Source organism: Myotis lucifugus, unplaced genomic scaffold (assembly GCF_000147115.1).
Source record: "Myotis lucifugus unplaced genomic scaffold, Myoluc2.0 scaffold_304, whole genome shotgun sequence".
Lineage (NCBI taxonomy): Eukaryota > Metazoa > Chordata > Mammalia > Chiroptera > Vespertilionidae > Myotis > Myotis lucifugus.
The window spans coordinates 1,122,541-1,141,575 of record NW_005871352.1 but is presented as its reverse complement, the minus strand read 5'-3'; the positions used below and the strand labels follow the sequence as shown (position 1 = coordinate 1,141,575).

The 19,035-nt window shown below is 44.9% G+C and overlaps 1 protein-coding gene across 3 annotated transcripts in view; it reads right to left on the bottom strand.

Moving 5' to 3' along the window:
• Positions 1-1,145: 1,145 nt before the first annotated feature.
• CDKL1 (cyclin dependent kinase like 1) overlaps positions 1,146-19,035 on the bottom strand; it is a 42,484-nt gene continuing 24,594 nt past the window's right edge. The window contains exons 3-9 of one of the 3 annotated variants that reach the window (XM_014465647.2): positions 13,652-13,724; positions 11,047-11,137; positions 10,326-10,526; positions 8,297-8,379; positions 5,386-5,442; positions 3,643-3,834; positions 1,146-1,642 (exon numbers count right to left, since the gene is read on the bottom strand). In XM_014465647.2, the coding sequence (XP_014321133.1) occupies positions 1,535-1,642; positions 3,643-3,834; positions 5,386-5,442; positions 8,297-8,379; positions 10,326-10,526; positions 11,047-11,137; positions 13,652-13,724 (805 nt within the window). In that variant the 3' untranslated portion in view covers positions 1,146-1,534. The remainder of the gene's footprint in view (positions 1,643-3,642; positions 3,835-5,385; positions 5,443-8,296; positions 8,380-10,325; positions 10,527-11,046; positions 11,138-13,651; positions 13,725-19,035) is intronic. The other 2 variants (XM_023763838.1, XM_014465651.2) reach the window with 2 other exon arrangements.

The following is a 19,035-nucleotide window of genomic DNA, read 5'->3' as shown; positions in this document are numbered from 1 at the left end:
CTGAGTTACAAGAAACAGAATTTTATATTGCCCTTGTGTCCAGGTGACGAGGATGAAAAAGCTGTTTGAATAGGAGCAATAGGCCAAAGCAGAGCTAATTTTGTCATTTTAAGTATCACTGTGCAAAGCTAGGAATCCTTAATAATACATTTTTTTTTTAATCCTCACTGGAGGATATTTTTTCCATTGGTTTTTAGAGAGCGAGTGGAAGAAAGGGAGGGAGGTAGAGAAAGTGAGAGACACACATTGATGTGAGAGAGACACTCAATTAGTTCCTCCTGCACACACCCCAACCAGGTCAGGCCAGGGACCCAATCTGCAACCCAGGTATGTGCCCTTGACCGGAAATGGTACCTGAGACCCTTCGATGCTCAGGCTGACGATCTTTACCACCCATCAGCACTTAGACTACATTTTTATTATTAGTTATCATAGTGTACACACGCACACACAGAGTGGGGCAAAAGTAGGTTTACAGTTATGAATACATGAAAACTCAGTTTATTCTTATATTATTATTGTATTGTTTTCTATACAAGCAACTGTAAATCTACTTTTGCCCCACCCTTTGTGTATATATATTAGGTTTACAACCTAATGTCTTTCATGACCCAAGTAAAAGCTCAGAAGCAATTTCTTCCAAAACCCAGATCCCTATAGCCCTACCTGCAGATCTGTCTCCAAGCCTGAGGCTGAGCTGGAGAGAATGAAGTTCTAAATGCTTTTAGGCTGGCAGGTGTAGTTCTTGCCAAGCCTATAGGTTTTGTTCTACTCCTTGATCACCTTGGCAGCTGCCAATCTTCATGCCATTGTTAGCAAGGGGAATTGAGTGAACAAATGTAGATGGATATAGTAAATCCATCTTGCCTGAAAAAGTGACGAGATGCATCCTTTACTAAAGGTAAAGACAAAAGTACATGGGGAAAATATCTATAAACATATCACTAAATATATAAGCATATGCTAGTCTTTTGTGATAATCCATGATATTAAATATTTTGAACAACTCTTAAATATTCCAAAAAAATAGTTTAAATTTTAAAAAACCAAGAGATAGAGCAAGCAGGAAATGGGATCTTAAGTATTTTGATTTCAAGAACAAAAACTCTTTTTAAATATATTGAAGCAATCTGAAAAAGCAGGAGATAGGATCCAAGGAAATACATTTGGGTGTTTTGTAATCTATTTTTCACTTGTTGCATATTGTACAACTGAAGCATAAATCTTTTTTATGTGACTAGTTTTGCCAGAGGAATGGGCAGTCGATACTATTTATATGTCTGTCCATAAGTCCAGCTACTTAGATACAACAAAAACACAAGTGGAAATCAAAACGAGTTTTTCCTTTCTGTTCTGGATACCATCATCAAGCATGGAAGATTGCTTCTGGAATTTCCCTTCACATCTTGCCAAGTGGCTTCCTCCAGTTAGTTACTTATGTTTTCTCAACATTGTGATGGTCTTCAGTCAAATGTATGTTTTATTTTCTTGGGGTTATTGATCAGTTCTTTTTTGTCATCCATCTCCAAGCTCCTTAAATGTTTGGAAAACGGTAGTTAAGTTTCTTGGTATTATAGTAGTACTTCTTATTATCCAGAGCTGGAAGGATGCTGCTGCCAGTCAACTGAGGTAGGTTCTGCAACTGAAAATACAACACATAGAATTAGGTTCAACACCATACACTTTTTTCATTGTTGATAACACATCACAAAAGACATAAGTAAAATTTTTAGCACAGAAATACTTTATCTGCCCAGAATCCAGAACCTGAGAAAGGACAAAATATTTAATTTTGGTCTCTGCTTTTCCTTTTAGAGGTTTATTTCATATTAAAAAGAAAAACATAAACATTAAAGAAAATTTAGAGAATGTAAAAATGAAAAATCTACATGTTAACATTATTGGGGAAAAGCAGACATTCACAGGACCTTAGGAACCTTTTAAGCCAATGCCTTGTTTTATAGCAAAGAAAACTGATGTTGGGGCACTTGGGCGATTTGCCTGCTTACTCCTCGGTTAAAAAGAACTGCTCCCTTCATGTGAAAATGTCATGTGAAAGTAAGGAGAACACACATATATTATTTGTGTGTGTGTGTGTGTGTGTATGTGTGTGTATATATATCTCGCTAAACGACTGGCCGGTAGGTATGACGCGCACTGACCACCAGGGGTCAGACGCTCAACGCAGGAGCTGCTGAGCTGAGGTGACTTGGCAGCGGTGGTTCCTGGGTGACCTGCCCTGGAACCAGAGAGGAGGGAGCCCGATTCCGGGGTGTGACACCTGAGAACTGCCCTCTGACAATCTGGGACTCCTGGGGTGGGGGGGGGGATGTCAGAGAGCCGGTTTTGGCCGATTTCCACAGGCCAGGCTGAGGGACCCCACCTGCTGGAAGGACCCTGTTCACTCCACAGACGCCCTTTGAGCCGAGTGTCGCCCCAGGTGCGGCCGGCCAGGAAAAGACTGCGGGAGGTTGGCTCCAGGGCATGTCCGGCTCGTGTCTCACCCAGTCCCACCCTGCCGGCCACCTTCTAATTAATTTCCTTTCAATGTGCACGAATCCCTTCACTGGGGCACTAGTTGTACTATATAGCCATAGATATCTGAAAAGCAGGTATTTTTTATTTTTCAATCAAACAGCTGAATTGTTCAGTACTTACAAGTAATACAAATTAGTGGTATTCCCATATTCTTTCAAGTAAAAATATTTCCATCAAGACCCTTTATTCTTGAACACAAAGAAACAGCAAGATAAGGGGAGAAAGTCTATTTCCAGTCTGTTTTGCTATTTGGATCACATATGATAGAGAATAAAATAAAATAAAAGCATTCTTAATTTTGAAACTCTGGTCTATCTTAGGACCCTGGAGTTCATTTGGTACCTGTTCCTAATGGCCTGAACAACCTCTTCCCTCCTCCAAACCTCACACACACCATCAGATATCATTCAGCCTGCTGTGCAGTGGAAGCTGCAAAGGAAAAGTTTAAGGCAGTTCCGGAAGTGACTAGGGCAGCCAGCTGATCTTAGTTGTGGTTCCGACTATAGTCCATTCTAAATTTTTACAGCTTTTGGCTTATGACAAGGCAATGGAAGGCCATTCTGCCACTTTACGCCAATCGCAACTCTCCAGGGGCTCCCAATGTGCAAACAGCCATCAGCCCCTCACCCAGGATGCTACTTGGTTACATGCACTGTTCTGCTGCTATCACTGAGGCACTCATCACTGCATTTACCCTAGCCAACTCTGACGATTACAGGATCAGGATGGGAAACACTTCCTTTTTGGGAATGTCAATTAATATTCAAGGTAAACAAGATGACCCAGAGCTAGCTGGGATAAATCTGACTTCATTTTCCAAAGCTGGACTGACACCCGGGTACCCGGCTGAGACCTGTGCTCATGCATGCCAAACACCCTGGCCCTGTGTGGCAGCTGGGAACTGCAGGGCAAGGACACCTTTAGGATTCAAGGAGAAGGAGCCTTAGGAAGCAGCTGTCTCTTGGGGCCCTGGTTGGGAAATCATGTGACCAGTGTCCTGGGGCTGGAACGAGGTGCTGGAGCTGCAAGCCACAATTGCCACCTCAAATATAGATTCAGACTCTTTCACCAGGTGGCAGGTATGAGGTCATTCGAAGCTGTAACCTTGGATGCTTTCGTAAAGCAGTGCCCCATTTTTACCCCAGGCAGGTGCTTTGGGTTCTGTCTCAGGGTCTTCCTTGTTGGTTTGTCATGATATTTTGCCAAATCCCTTATTTCTCTGATGCTGTCAAAATATGGGTGCTGCAACAGCTGTTCGCACGTCAGTCTCTCAGCAGGATCCATGTGAAGACAGCCCTGAAAGAAGAGAACATTCCATCTTACTTTAAAAATATAATACTAACTTATTAATGTAATTTCTTTCTCCTTTGTAAGATTAAACTTATAGTTTAATCAGTTGGAAACAAGAGGGGGAGGGAGGAAGTAAAGGGGGAAAAACATCCAATCATGATTTTAGTTCCTTCCCTGATCATTCCTAAATGAGAAACCACGTAATAGTTTCTAGAAATAGTAACAAAAAATCATTTCCCCACCTTGTTCTCTTCCTGAGAACAGTTGGTGCTCTGCCCCGAGGGAGTAGAATACACTTAGTCTGTTTAGTCCCTTGCATGGACTTTGTAAAAACTAGATGTGGTGCCCTAGACAGTTTGGCTTAGTAGACAGAGTGTCGGCCTGCAAACAGAAGGGTCCCGGGTTCGATTTTGGTCAAGGGCACATGCCCAGTTGTGGGTTCGATCCCCAGTGGGGGGCCTGCAGGAGGCAGCCAATCAATGATTCTCTCTCATCATTGATGTTTCTCTCTCTCTCTCCCTCTCCTTTCCTCTCTGAAATCAACAAAAGAAAAAAACAAAACAACTAGATGTGTATTTTTTTTAATTTAACAAATAATACCTACACGTGGTAAAAATAAAATGCCTACAAGATTCAGCAAAGTCTCTCCACCACTCTAGTTCTTCCATTCCCCCTTCTGAAATCAGGTTTTTTGTGTATGTTCCTTCAGAAATAGTCTATGCATTACAAGCACACGGTCTGCATGGAAGCAGAGGCATAATATACATCCCTTCATATTACAACATTCTTAACTATTTGCTTTGCCAATAAATAGGCCATAGGGCTCATAATTGAATAGATTAAATCTCATGACCCCATACCCCAATGAACTGTCTCACATTTTAAATTATGTTATAAATGCATCCGTAAATGCATTAAATACTTTTTGAAATGGATGAAATATATTGACAGTAACTTGCAAATATTTTAATTGGCACCTCATTTACATAAGACATATTTCTAAAAATGTGTATGTATATAAAGTTTTGTATATAAAGCTTTAAAATCAAAATCTACTTCAAGTATACTAGGGAGTTGGCTCTTTAAAAGGATCCTATGGCTAAACATTTTTCGAAGAAAGGATCCTTTTTAAAAACAAGCACCACTCCTCTGAAATTTCTATTTTGGGTAAATTTAGAAGTCAAATACAATGTTGGGTTTATGTAAAGTGGTGTGTGCCTCGGTTGGGCATCTTCCCATGTACTGAAAGGTTACTGGTTCAATTCCCAGTCAGGGCACAAGTCTGGATCTCGGGTTCCATCCCAGGAGGGGGCATGCAGGAGGCAGCTGATGAATATCTCCCTCTCCATCTCCTAAAAAGCAATTTAAAAAAATCTTTAAAGTGAAAAACACTTACAGATGTTATTACCGTAATAGAATGGGACCCATTTTAAAAACTGAAAATATTTATACTTTTGAAAGGAGAAGAATTCTGAAAGGAACACTTTTCAATCTGTGGATTCCCCAGGGAGAACAGAGGCTGTGTGCTTCCTGGTTGGCTGGAAACCATGATTTTACCTTCAAGAGCCCCAGGGCAGGATAAGAGATGTTTGGAAATTTTAATTCAAGTGGTTCCTGTTTAAAAAAAAAAAGAAGAGGGAGGTTTTATTTGCAGCATGTATTCAAATAGGAGGTTACCTCAGATTGCATTTCTTTTGAGTGAGAGAATCATCTTCCTGGCACCTTCCTTGCCTCCTCCACCCTCTGCCCACCAGACCTGTCACCTGCAACAACCTCCCTTTGCCTGTTTCACAAGCTCCACCTCTCCCCACCTCCAAATTGCTTTTCCAATTTTCTTCCTAACCACTCCTCTTACTTCCTGGAAAACTGATGCAGGTAGCAAATTACGAGAAGACAACACTAGTGAAAGAAAAAAAATTGTCAAGCAATTGTTATTTCTTTTTTTTTCCTGCCTCAGATTATATAACTTGCCTTGCCTCAGATAATTTTTGGCACCAACATTGGCTTTTATATAAAGGGGCCCAATTATCTGCATTTATTGACATTCACAAAAACGAAGCTTCCAAATAGATTTTTTGTTACCCAGGTGAACAGATGCCTCTTGGTTTTCTGAAATAAACTGCTGTGTCCTACCACAAGAGCCTGCTGTCTCCCTGATCATCCTGTTGTTTAAACTGTCTCCCAAGCAGATATTCGTCAAACTGTCTTTGGCCATGTAAGACCAGTCACATGCCGGAGTCAATGAGAAATAGCAAACAGGATAAAGTGGGAGGAATGCCCAGTGTCAGACAGACAGACAGGCCAGTTAAAGAGATAGGCCACTGACAAAGAGGCTAATCAGAGACGGGTGCTGAGAAAATAAGAGCCAGTCATCTGAGTAAAACAGATGGCCAGCTGTGCTGAGCGCATAAAGGCGGCAGTGTGGCCAGGCTCCTCGGATGACACACTCCCTGGTGCTGCAAGCACAGTGTTCTTTTGGACAGGGAACCAGCCAGCAACAGCCAGTTCCCGAGTGTGCACTTATTAATCACGGATAAGAGACAAGAGCCTCAGATTTGGAATTCCCTACAATATATGGAGAAAAAAAAAATCCTAAAGCCCCCATCCCCCCAGCTTAAATCAACAATTTTCAACCGTGTGCTGAAAAAATTTTTAAAACATGCAATACCTGACCTTTTTTCTCTTAGGTTATCAAAGTAAAAGATGACAACAGCCAACACAATAGCTGTCCGGTGTGAATGCATCAAAATTACACCTATTTTTTTTGTCAGATCGGCAAAAATATATTCTTTTGTTGTGCATAGAATTTTAGCAATTGGTTCATCTGTGCCAAGTTTGAAAACCGCTGGCTTAAATATTTCCCTTGCTATTTCTGTGTGTGGAATCTGAGCACGGCCGGGGATGGACCTGACATTGCAGACACTGAGCCCTGCTGTCTCAGCAACAGTGCCTGCGAGGCCGCCGGCTGTTGGCTGTGATATGATGGGCCCATCCTGCCTGCTTGGCCAGTTCTCCCAGCCCCAGAAGCAGCAGGCCTCCCCCAGCAGCGTTACCGCCAGCAGAGGGACTCAGACACAGATGTTGAACCAGCACGTCCTCTCCGCTGCTTCTTCCTGTATTTCTGTCAACAGGAAATCCCCTGCAGGACAACCTCTGGGAAACCACGGGAAGCCTTTTACATTTATAAAACCCGGGTTGTTTCTGAGGCTTCACCGGTAGACAGGGAACAGGAAACTGCTAAGGGACATTTAGTGTGGAACTGGGAATGTCCAGGTCACCCGGGAGCCAGCTGGGTCACCTCCCACATGGCAGGTGACATTCCTGCCTCTGTCCCAGCGTGCTCCCAGCACGACCCACTTTTCCTCTTGCTGGCGGCTGCGGGAGTGGGAAAAGGAAGCCCTCGCTGTGAGACAGGCCAAGGGGAACAAAGCGCAAGTGGAACTTGATGAAACTTCCAGGTGGAAACCGAGCAATCCGAGGGTTAGTTTCCATTTGAAAGTACTTTCTGTGACAGTAGAAACTCAGGATTTCACACACCTCCATTGCGCTCTGAAATGTTTTTGATGATCATACAGGCTCATTAGAAGACATAAAAAAATATTTAAAACCATAAAGGAAGAAAAAAATTACCCCACCACAGAGAGATATATGCTGTTAATATTTTTGTGTATATCCTTGCAGTCATTTATTTCACAAATGTAAAAAGCTTTGCATGAGTTTCCAAAGGTTGTCAGATTTTTTATACTTATATATAAATACATGTATTGTGTATTAAATACTTATTAAAATGATGTCAAATTATGTATACTGATTCATAACCATTTTTTTCCATTTAGCAATACGTTGTGAACTTTTTTTAAGTGAATACATAAAATCTATTTTTATTGGCTATGTGGTATTTCTATTGTAAGGCTATGTACCATAAGTTATTTAATCCCTTTAGTGATAGGACACTAAAGGAAATTATTTCTATCAAAGAATGCTATGTCTTTATGTCTTTGTCTAATGATTTCATTGGAATAAATTCTTGAAAGTGGACTAAGAGTATGCACATTTTTAATTTTTCAGTTTTTTTTAGAATGAGTGTGTTCCCTACATTGGCCAAAGAGGACAGGCACCGGAGTGAGGCTGGCCATGCAAGTTCAGTAGAGCAGGGCTTTAGGACAATGCTGGATTTTCCTGGATGAGTCATTGTCTAAACGTTGATTGGCTCTGAGCTACCTACCTTCAACAGCTGAAAATGACAAACGACAGGTGAGGTCAGGGCAGGCACTCTGCATTCCTGTCCATCATGCTCTCTTACTGTCATCAGCAGCTTACTCTAAATTAGCACTGACGGCCAGGGTCTTGCTAGCCAATTTGCCCCAATTTCTTTTTTACTCCTTGACTGACCTTGCAGGGCAGACTGGGCCATGGGGCTGACATTCAGCCCTGACATGCAGAATGTTTTCCAAAATGGGTCACTCACCATATCTTCAGGGTCTGGAATTTTCACCCCACTGAAGTACTGATTGGTGCTAAATACTTGCTGGTGCCTAGGGATGAGATCTCCTTTGGACAAGAAGAACGAGGAAGGTAAAACGAGATGGGTTAGCAAGCACTGATTAGTGGTTTCCCTCCCTGGTGCTGTGTCTGTCTGTGCTTACACCTTTGAAGTCTGCAGTCTGCTCTCCCAATCAGAGGGAGGGAGAGGCTTTGAGGCAACCTCAACAACCTGTACTGAGACCTGCAGTGCGGCAAGCGCTGTGTTAGGCAGAGGAAGCACGCACAGGAATAGAAGGCTACAAGGTTCTTGCTCCTCAAACCAAACAACTCAGAAGCACACACACACGTGCACACACACACATCAAATAGCAACCCCCCTTTTAATAGCAAAAGTGCAATCAAATCAAAATCATGTTAACTGAATCCTGATGGGTTGAGACAAAAGTGTACTGGCCTAACAGAACAGTGCCTGACACATAGCAAGCTCTCAGTAATTATCTGAGGAAGGAAAGGGGAGAAGGAAGGGAGGGGAATCATGGAGGATCTAGCTGGAAGGAAGACATTTATAAACTGGAACCACCTTTTCTTGTTTCACCAAGTAGCCATCACCTGAAAATCCCATTTTCTCTGTTCTTTAGAATTATTTACGAAATGAAGCAATGAAACAAAAGGAGCATTTCTGTATTCTGGGGATTATGTAAGGCTCACTCTACCCAAATTTCAGCCAAATCAGATAAAACTGTCCTCAGGAAAATTCTAGGGATAGAATTTGAAGAGGAATTTCGCTCAGAGAACACAAGGAGATCCTCAGAGCAGGGCGCCCCTGAGGCGCACTCAGATCTACTTCCTAGACCAGAGTGAGCAACATAACCCTCCCAACCAGGCCCCCAGAAACGCTGCTATTGGGCTGGGCTGAAGTTCCTACCACAGGGTATCGAGTTGTCTAATTTCACCAATTTGGTTTGGAACTTTACCTCTCACTCAAACCCCAAAGCTGCTGTCCCACCCCATTTTGGACACGAGCAACCAAAATACACTCTCTAATGCCTTGCCCAGACCTCAGTGGTCTTCGTCATGAGAGCAGTGCCTGGACCTTAACAACCTTCTTCCATCAGAGCTGGGGGCGGGGGAGGCATGGAGAAGGTGTCCTAAAATCACCAGGAGAAACACAGCAAGGAAGGCTGAGTGCCCCTGGAAGGCTCCCAGTCTCTGTCTCATCAAAAGAAGCCATCAGCAAATATGTACTGCCTACTATGTAGACAGTAAACGCTGGTGGACAGATAGACATGAAAGATACGCTCTCACCCTCAGGCAGCTTACAGCATATCGGGGAGTAAAAGGCATGGTGACAACAGGTGCTACAAGCGTTCAGAAGAGGGCAAGTGGGTTCTCAGGGGAGTAGCAGCTAAACTCCTGACTTCGGAAGAGGACAATCACTGCTCATAGGTCTTTTCATGTCTCTCTCCTTCTCTCCCTTCTCCTCCCCTCGCCCCCTCCACCCCACGAGTAGAAAGAAAGGAAGGGGTGGGAAAGCAAGACAAGCAAAGTGACATTAGATGAATGACTCTCTTCCTGACACCTAGAAGGCTGAGAATCTTTCTCTGAATAATCCAAACAAGACTGGCAGGCTGGAGTCAGGACAACCAACGAATGAATGACCACATCGTCATAAATGAAACGAGATACATCAGCATCCTGTAAACTGCTCAGCCCTTATAGAAATGTACGCTGTTACTGTTGCTGTGATCATCATTCAGAGTTTCACTTGATCCCAACTATGCAAAGAGACAATCATGTCTTTTTGGACAATAGTACACACTCAAAATTGTGGATTCTTTTTATTAAAACAAATGTGGACGCCTTTAATGGAGTCATTTAAAGGAGGTGTTGAGAGTGTCCCTCCTTCGTAACGATAAAGGGCGTCAGGTGAAACTAGGAACGTGGCTCTGCCCTGCACTGATGTGGGTAGAACTATCCAGTTGCCCAAAAGGTAGAACAGAGACACCACTTACCCAAGGTTTTCCTGATCAGATAGAGCTGATCCACATCGGATTTTCCTGGCCACAGAGGCACCCCTGACAGCAGCTCAGCAAAGACACAGCCAATTGCCCAAACGTCTACTGGGGGGCCGTACTGCATGTCCCCCACCAACAGCTCGGGGGAGCGGTACCACCTGGTAGCCACGTAGTCTGTGTAGTAGTCACTTGGTCCAGCTGGCCAGTGATGGGACATGGGAAACAGAGAACAGTGCAAACGTGGAATCAAAACTGGGAGGGGGAAGACCTCAGACACCCAGCTGTGCCCCATCATGTGGCTTTTCTAAATCACTGGGTCCTCAATACGACTTGCACATTAAAATCACTCGGAATATAGAACTTTCAAAATTACTGATGCTTGGGCCCCACCCCAGTCCAATTAAACCACGATTCCTGGGCGGGGGAATCAGTATAGTTTTTATAGTTATAATTCCCCATGTGATTCTAACTTGCAGCCAAAGTTGAAAACCACTCTTCTAAAATAGTATTTCTGAAAAGTACTATATAGCTGGGCTATAGCATACATGTTTAAACTACTGTATGTGTCTACCTATTTTCAGTAATTACATAATTGTAATTTATAGTAAGCTAGTATATACTTAGTATATATAAGAACTAGCTTTCGATAGCATTTAGAGCATTTATTATATAAAGAATCTTTCCATCATTTATACTTAAGAGAAACGTCAATACTCACTCAAAAGTCGAGCAAATCCAAAGTCACACAGCTTAATCACTGAATGTTTTGTGATGAGGATATTTTCTGGCTTCACATCTCTATGTATGCACTAGTCACAAAAACCGAACCAAAACAGATTATTAAAGAGCAACTATACTGTGTAGGATCAGTAAAACACATGAATAATGAGCAAAAATAATTGAGAAATCGTTTGAACTTCTCACTGGCCTTTGGATAATAGGATGAAAAATACCAAAATTGGCAAAACATAAGCATGAAGTAAATCTAGTACCATACCTATCATAGCCTGAATCACCCTAAATTCCTGAAGGTCCCAAAGGGACCAACAAGGGCACCCAGGTAACTTTACATTGTAGTTAAACACTTTTTTAGTGTAAGTATGTCTTACGTAGTGTTTGGCATGTACTAGTGTGTAATCTGGCAACCCTCCGTGAAAGGGAAACGTGGAAAAGCTTGGACAGGGCTTTGCTGGAGCCACAGGTTGGTGCATAAGTGGGATTCATAGTTCAGTTGTTTAACAGAACAGAACACCGTCCGCCTGGTAAACAGGACGAGCGCTGGGCCTGCAGAGATAAGCTGGGGAAGAGAAGGGCGGAACCACGAGCCTCCTGCGAGGCCTCCCTTCCAGCTCTGACATGTGTCCTGACAAGATAAACAGGAGTGGGCCACGCTCACCCTCTGCAGAGAGTCGCTAGATGTCAGCTCCGTCCCATACACAAGCGTTCTCAGAGCTGCATCTACCCCACAGTTCAGACTCAGATCACCTGTGGTTTCCAAACCATAGCTGACATGGTTTCACAGGGAGATGTTCGAAGAATGCTTAAGAATCTTCACATGATTTTCTGATTAAATACTTTTCTTGGCAAAGAACAAATCAACAACTTGGTTAACAATTACATAAAAACAATTGGGTTAAAATGCTTTTCAGGGTTCCCAATAAATAATCCTGCCCTCGTCCAAGCTTGCTCCTCTCCGGAGAGGAATGTTGGCTCCTTCTGCAGGAGAGACCCCCTTCGGCTGCGGCTGAAACCCTGGGGCATTCTTGCCTTTCTAGCATTTGGAAAGAGGACAGAGGCTCTTCTTGGGCCTGGCCTCGTACTCTCTCCAAACGACCTTCAGGGTGAGAGAGCAGTGTCAATGTTCCCCCAAAGGGTATTCATGACTCTGGAAAACATTTGGGGAGACAATTTCTGAATTATTTTATTACAATCTTATCTGGTTCTCAGCAACTAATGGCCCTGAGATCCCTCCACTCTTCACCACTGGCTCACATGTTACTATAAATGGGCACACCCGTGGATATCATGGTGACAGATGGTCAGCAGGACTTGTAAGCAAGAATGTGCTCCTAGTCTGTTCTGGGAATTCTTTACAAGTTTCTACACCCTCCCCCCACCAGCGCATGTGGCCAAACAGTGTGGTCAGCGGCTCTCCAGGGAACCGTGGTATGCACTGGTCCTTAGTGTCTCTGATTTTCCCCACCAGGGCCTTTATGCAGTCTCTCTTGCTCCCCATCCTGAAACCTACTCTCGGGAAAGCGCTAAGCCTCACTCGCAGTAAACAGCAATAGAAAGCGTCCATGCTGCCCTAGTTGGTTTGGCTCAATGGATAGAATGTCGACCTGGGGACTGAAGGGTCCCAGGTTCGATTCCAGTCAAGGGCACATGCCTAGGTTGTGGGCGTGATCCCCAGTAGTGGGCGTTCAGGAGGCAGCCTGTCCATGATTTTCTCTCATCATTTATGTTTCTATCTCTTTCTCCCTCTCCCTTCCTCTCTGAAATCCATAAAAATATATTAAAAAAATAAATAAAGTGCCCATGCTCCCTTCTATACATGCGTTTTGACAAGGACTATAGCTGCAGCGAGGTGGAGACTCGGTAGGGAAAAGCGCTCACTACTGTCCTATTTCCTCCATCTGGGAAAGCAGCGTCAGGGAAAGTCATGTAGATCAGGCCCACCAGCTAAACTGGCCCCAGCAGCCAGTAGGTCGACATATTGCAGTCAGGTTGCCCTTGTGGCCCAAATGGAGCTCTAACACTGGAATTGGCTTCATGTGCAGGCAGTGGGCAGTGCTGTACTGGAGGGGCAGCAGGCTTCCAGCATCTGTGAAGTCAGAGCCTGGGTCCACTGCCTCCGCCAGGCCCTGCTGTGGCCGGGAGTGGCACAGGCTTCCACTGAGCTGGCTCGTCCCAGACCTGGCACTCATATCTCAGCAAAGCAGGCACTAGCATGGGGGCATTGTGCGTGGGACTCCGCCTCCTGCAACTGCATGGGCAGCAGTCACGAGGGGATCCTCTCCCTAATTTCAGAGCCTTCAGAGGGTAGTAGACCCATACAGACTCCAAGTGGATGGGATGCTACCTTAAACCTGAGTAGCTTCTGATGAGTATAAATCATAAAAATGCATCTTTTATGTGACCCGAACAAGAAGGAATCGCTAGGTTGGCACGTTTAGCCTCCACATACCCTAACCAGGCTTAAGGAGATTTGGATGAAAAATTATATCCACAAAAGCATGACATAAACTTTGAACGAAGGTTCCGCCTCAGCGTAAAGGCAGCCTTCTGTTTTTTTTTTTTTTAAGGGCGATCATGAGACTTACATTGTGTTTATGGCAAAAATTCACAGCTTGCAATGTCTGCCAAGTTATGCTCTTCACGAGATGCTCTGGTACCCTAGTGAAAATAAAGAAGCAGCACAAACACATTCTTTAGTGTAGCCATGGAATTCAGCTCAGAAAAGAAAAAGAAAAAAGTAAACTAAGATAGGCTTAAATAGTGCAAACTCCTAGGCCGCACAGAAAGTCATCTAACTCACTGACCCGTCTTTCCACAGGCCCAACATAAAGAACATGTGACCAGCACACTGCTGAGCTCCGGGGACAGCAGGCGAACAACAATACCATCTCTCATCTGCTGCCACAGGGAGGGACCATGAAGACCCACAGGACTCCAAGTCTTTATGACCACCGACCTCAAACATCTGTGACACCGCCAGAACCTGCCTGGTAACTTGAGCTCCATTTCTATAGGAAGCTTTTTGTTGCTGGAAAGCTAGTTAATTTATAGCATAAAATATGTTGTGCATTTTTGCAAGTGGCCCCAAGCTAGTGGCCTTGCAGCGGAGCTCATCTTCTCTGTGTGCACACGTGGCTTCTCCAGGCTCCCGAGGCAGGATGCATTTTTCTTTTTTTCTTTTTTCCTTTTAAAATATATTTTATTGATCTTTTTACAGAGAGGGAGGGAGAGTGATAGAGAGTTAGAAACATCGATGAGAGAGAGAGATGTCGATCAGCTGCCTCCTACACATTCCCTACTGGGGATGTCCGCGCAACCAAGGTACATGCCCTTGACTGGAATCGAACCTGGGACCCTTGAGTCCACAGGCCAATGCTCTATCCACTGAGCCAAACCAGTTAGGGCCAGGATGCTTTTTAAGGTAATGGAGACTTTGCTGAGGACAGGGAAGAGGTTTGCATTGCACCCCATGTAACAAAAGTTAGCGATGATCCATAACTCACCTGGACCCCTGATTCTTTCCCACACTGCTCCTCCCTGGGAGCTGGCTGCATTCCCCGCCCCCCTTATCTTTCGGCCTGTCCTCTTTCACAGCACCTAAACTTGATGCCACTGCTTCCAGCACTTCTCTGACTTTAAGCTTATATAACAGGGCAACCAGTAGCTCCAGCAGGTCCCTTGGGCCAGTTAGAAAAAAGCACTTCCCGGGGGAGGATTTTTTTTTTAATTAGGCAATGAGTGAAATGGACTACAGAAAGTGTACATTTATATTCAGAGACCCCCACCCACCAGCTGAGCCTAGTGTTCTTATGAATCAAACATTAAACAATGTTGCTGTGGTCCTCCACCAGAACTAAAATGTAAGCCAGGTGTGGGGGTGGGGGACGAGCAGAGATAAACCAAAGAACTTACATTCTAATATGCATAGCCCATGGACACCGACAATAAGGTGGTGAAGAACTGGGGCGGGGGGGGGGGAGGTTGGAGGGAGGTGGGTTAAGGGAGGGAAATGGGAGACATCTGTAACATTGTCAACAATAAATTTAAAAAAAAAAAGAAGAAAAGTAAGCCAGGGAGGAAACTCCCGAGTAGCTATGTTAAGGTGACCAAACAAAGTCACTTCCAGCCTCTGAGAGGGCCTGCCAGGTCACCGTTGTCACAGACCAGATGTTGAGGAAATCCTTTCAAGCAGAGAAGAGGATGCTTCGACGGTGGGACACGTGCAGGAGGCCACTTCCAGGAAGACCGGCCGGGACATTTCTGCTCCTGAACTATGCCCCTGGGCTTCGAGCAGCTTCTCTCCCAATTCTCTTCCTTATCCTAGTGGCATAGCCACACGGATGCTAGAAAAAGTCACCCGTCTAAAGAAGGGAGCCTGGAGGACCAACCAGTTAACCCCAAAGAGTCCCGAGAAGGCTCAGGAAGTAACAGCTACATCTCTGTGGAGGTGGGAGGGAAGGGGTGTGGACAAACCTGTTTGGGAAACAATTAAACCCCTAGCCCCTTCCCCTGTTCTACTCCAATAGGAAATGCCCCTCCCCCAGTAGTAGAAGGCTGCGGTTTGTTTTCTGGGGAGCATAAAATCGAGGACCTTTGGTCCGCTGTGACGGTGGATTAAAGCAGGGGATGAAATGACTGCAGACATACGAAGTACAGAATGCGGAGACTCCCCGGCCCTCTTCCTGCACCAGGTCCTGAGAAGGCTGGCAGCCAGACTTTACTCTTGAGGCAAAATATTGGAAGACTTTTTTGGTGGGAGCTCAGGAGGGAGGATCTGAAGATTGGGGTTCCCCCAGCAAAGGGCCCGGCCAGGTAACCCCACAGTGACGTTCCAAGCTTCTGAGAGTTCCCTGCTCTAGACCATAGACGTACAAGATTCTGTTTGCCCAAGAGAGTCTCAGGGAAGAGGGTCAGAGACCAAAACAAACAGAAAAGGGGCCACTCGAAAGAAAGAGAAACGATGGGGAGTGAAGGGAACATTAAAACACAACGTGGATGTCCTCAGAGAAGATGGCAACAGGAAAGCTGCTGCATCCGTGAAACAAGAACAGGACCCCGTCAACCCCAGGGGACCAGAGAGCCAGACCGCCAAGTAATAGAAGGTCCCGGAAAAGAGAAAACAAAGGCTAGGAAATCCAGAACAAAACAATTTTAAAAAGTTTTTTTTTCCTCTGACAGAAAGAATCCACCAAGTGCCTCAGTAATGGACACAAAAAGCAAGGCCCATGATTTTCAAAATTCAGAATGCAGTGAGTAAAGAGAGGGCGCTACAAGCTTCAGGAAATAAGAAACAGAACTTCACAAAGAAGCAGAAAATAGAACGACAACAGACTCCTTAACAGCACTAGGAGAGAGAAGGCACTTAAAAATGCCTCCAAAATTGAACATCATGGTAAGCCATTCAGAAAAAGACAAGTACCATATGATTTCACTCATATGTGGAATTTAATGTGCAAACTGAACTGCCAAGCAAAATAGAGACAGAATCATTGCTAGAGAGCAGGCAGACAGCTTGAGATGGGATTGGGGGTGGGTTGGGGGCGGGGTGCTGGTGAGGGGGATGGGAGGTAGGGAGGGGGTGGCAGGATTGAGTAAAAAAAAGAGAGAACTCATGGACATGGACAATAGTGATTTTGGGGGTGGAGGGAGATGGGTGGAGGTAGAAGACTGCATAGAGGGAATAAATGGTGATAGAAAAAATTAAATTAAAAAATGCCTCCAAATTTTTGAAGAAATATTATTTTTCACCAAAAACAAACAAAATAGAAATCAAGCGTGAAGAGAAAATACTTTTTAAACATTCAAGGATAAGGTCTCAGTCTCTCTTTTTTAAAATTTATTTTATTGTTGAGAGTATTACAGATGTCCCCCATTTTCTCCCCTCTGCCCCCCTCCACCCATCACCCCCACCAGGCCCGCCCCTGTCTGTTGTCTGAGCCCATGGACTATGCATATATACTTATAAGTTCTTTGGTTAATCTCTCTTTTAACCTATCGGGAAGCCCCCTGGAGGATGCACTCCATCAAAAAGGCGTAAACTATCAAAGAAGATGACAGGAAACAGAGAAAGCTGAGACCTGGCCCACGAGGAGGGGGGGCACAGGAACTTCTGGGAGGAGGTGAAGGGAATGACGGAGGACAACTGCCTTAAAGCAACCATCCCGATTGGAACAGCGTGACTCAAGAGCCAGGCATGCTGAGGGTTGTCATCGCCGTGCCCTCTGCCTTGTACCATCTTAAGCAAATATGAAAATATTTCACAAACAAACTTAAAAGCTTTGAAGCGTCTGGGTGTCTGGCCAGACCCTTCAGGCTAAAGCAGACATTCTTAAAGCTGTAGCTTAGGCTGGCTGGCAGGGTGAAGGAATTCACTCCACTTCACAGTGTGTGTTTCCCAGCTGGTGGGAAACGGTGCTCGTGGCTGAGGTCTGGGGCAGAGTGAGGCAGGGAAGGGGCCCAGTTCTCCCTCAATCTCTACTGTCTCTATGACACCCCCCCGCCCCCCGGGATTCCAGCCCCCACCCCGGGATTCCAGCTCAAAGACAAGCTGTCCCTTTAGAGCAGTGGTTCTCAACCTTCCTAATGCTGTGACCCTTTAATACAGTTCCTCATGTTGTGGTGACCCCCCAACCATAAAATTGTTTTTGTTGCTACTTCATAACTGTAATTTTGCTACTGTTATGAATCGTAATGTAAATATCTGATATGCAGGCTGTATTTTCATTGTTACAAATCGAACATAATTAAAGCATAGTGATTAATCACAAAAACAATATGTAATTATATATGTGTTTTCCGATGGTCTTGGGCGACCCCTGTGAAAGGGTCGTTCGACCCCCAAAGGGGCTGCGACCCACAGGTTGAGAACCGCTGCTTCAGAGGAATCATGTGTAAGCTCAGCCTCAACCTGTGCGGGAAGTGGCTTGAGCTTTTCCCCTGGCCCGGTTCTCCTCCCCCACGGGATTAGGCAGTGGGACTCTGAACAAACTATGTCCCCAATTCCTCTTCCTCGTAAACCTGGGCCCCTTGGACTCGCAGCCGGCTGGGCAGGTCTCGTGGGATTTGTTCTCCTGAGGATGTCAGCTCCCCAGACCTAGAAATGCGGGTCTAGGCAGGGTAGGAGAAAAGTGAGCAAGGACACTCATCAGCCAAGGTGGGAGGGGCCCGGCAGGGTGTGTTTTCATTCCCTGGGTAGCCCCTGCTCTTCCCTGGGGTCTCCAGTCAGTTGCCTCACCGAGAGCTATGACTTCCTCTGAAGCCCACTGGGCTGTCACCCAGCTCAGCAGAGGTGCCCTTCTGGGGAGGGTGGAATGGGACCCACCTCCCACCAGCAGGACGCGGTGGGGGAGGAGTACACCCCTGAGTCCTCCACCGGTGTGACCTCACCACCTGCTTCCTGCCTGCTTGGGAATGTTGTTTCACACCCAGGCACCTAAGGGGATCCCAACTGTTTTACTCCAAGGGGAGATGAGGACCACGGGATGGGCGATAGAAATGTCTGTAATCGAGATTTCTGTGTGACTGTTATCTCTTTAAAGGATTGGCGATGGATGTGCTTGGCCAAAATAAGTAGGTAAACCCAGAAAGAGGAAGGCAGGAGATCCAGGCAGTAGTAGATCCAACTGTAGGGAAACGCAGTGGGATTCCAAGGATGAGAGCAAAGGGAAGTCCCAGGAGGACAACTGGGTAACAGGCTTCGCACACAAGCCAGGCAGAGGGAGAACGAAATTCTAACAGCAGGATGTCACCAAAAAAAAAAGGAATGAGTGAATCATCTGATGTGATTATCTTGTGGAAAAGTATGTTGAGAGGCTATAGAAAGAGTGAGAAAAGTTAGCAATAGGGTTAAAGAATATTAAGCAAATTTAAAAAGCAAGGCAAATATTAATTTGCAGAAAAAGTACGAAAGGAGACCCTAGTATGGTATAATGCTCAGCTATAGTAATATTTACATAAGCATAATAATAGA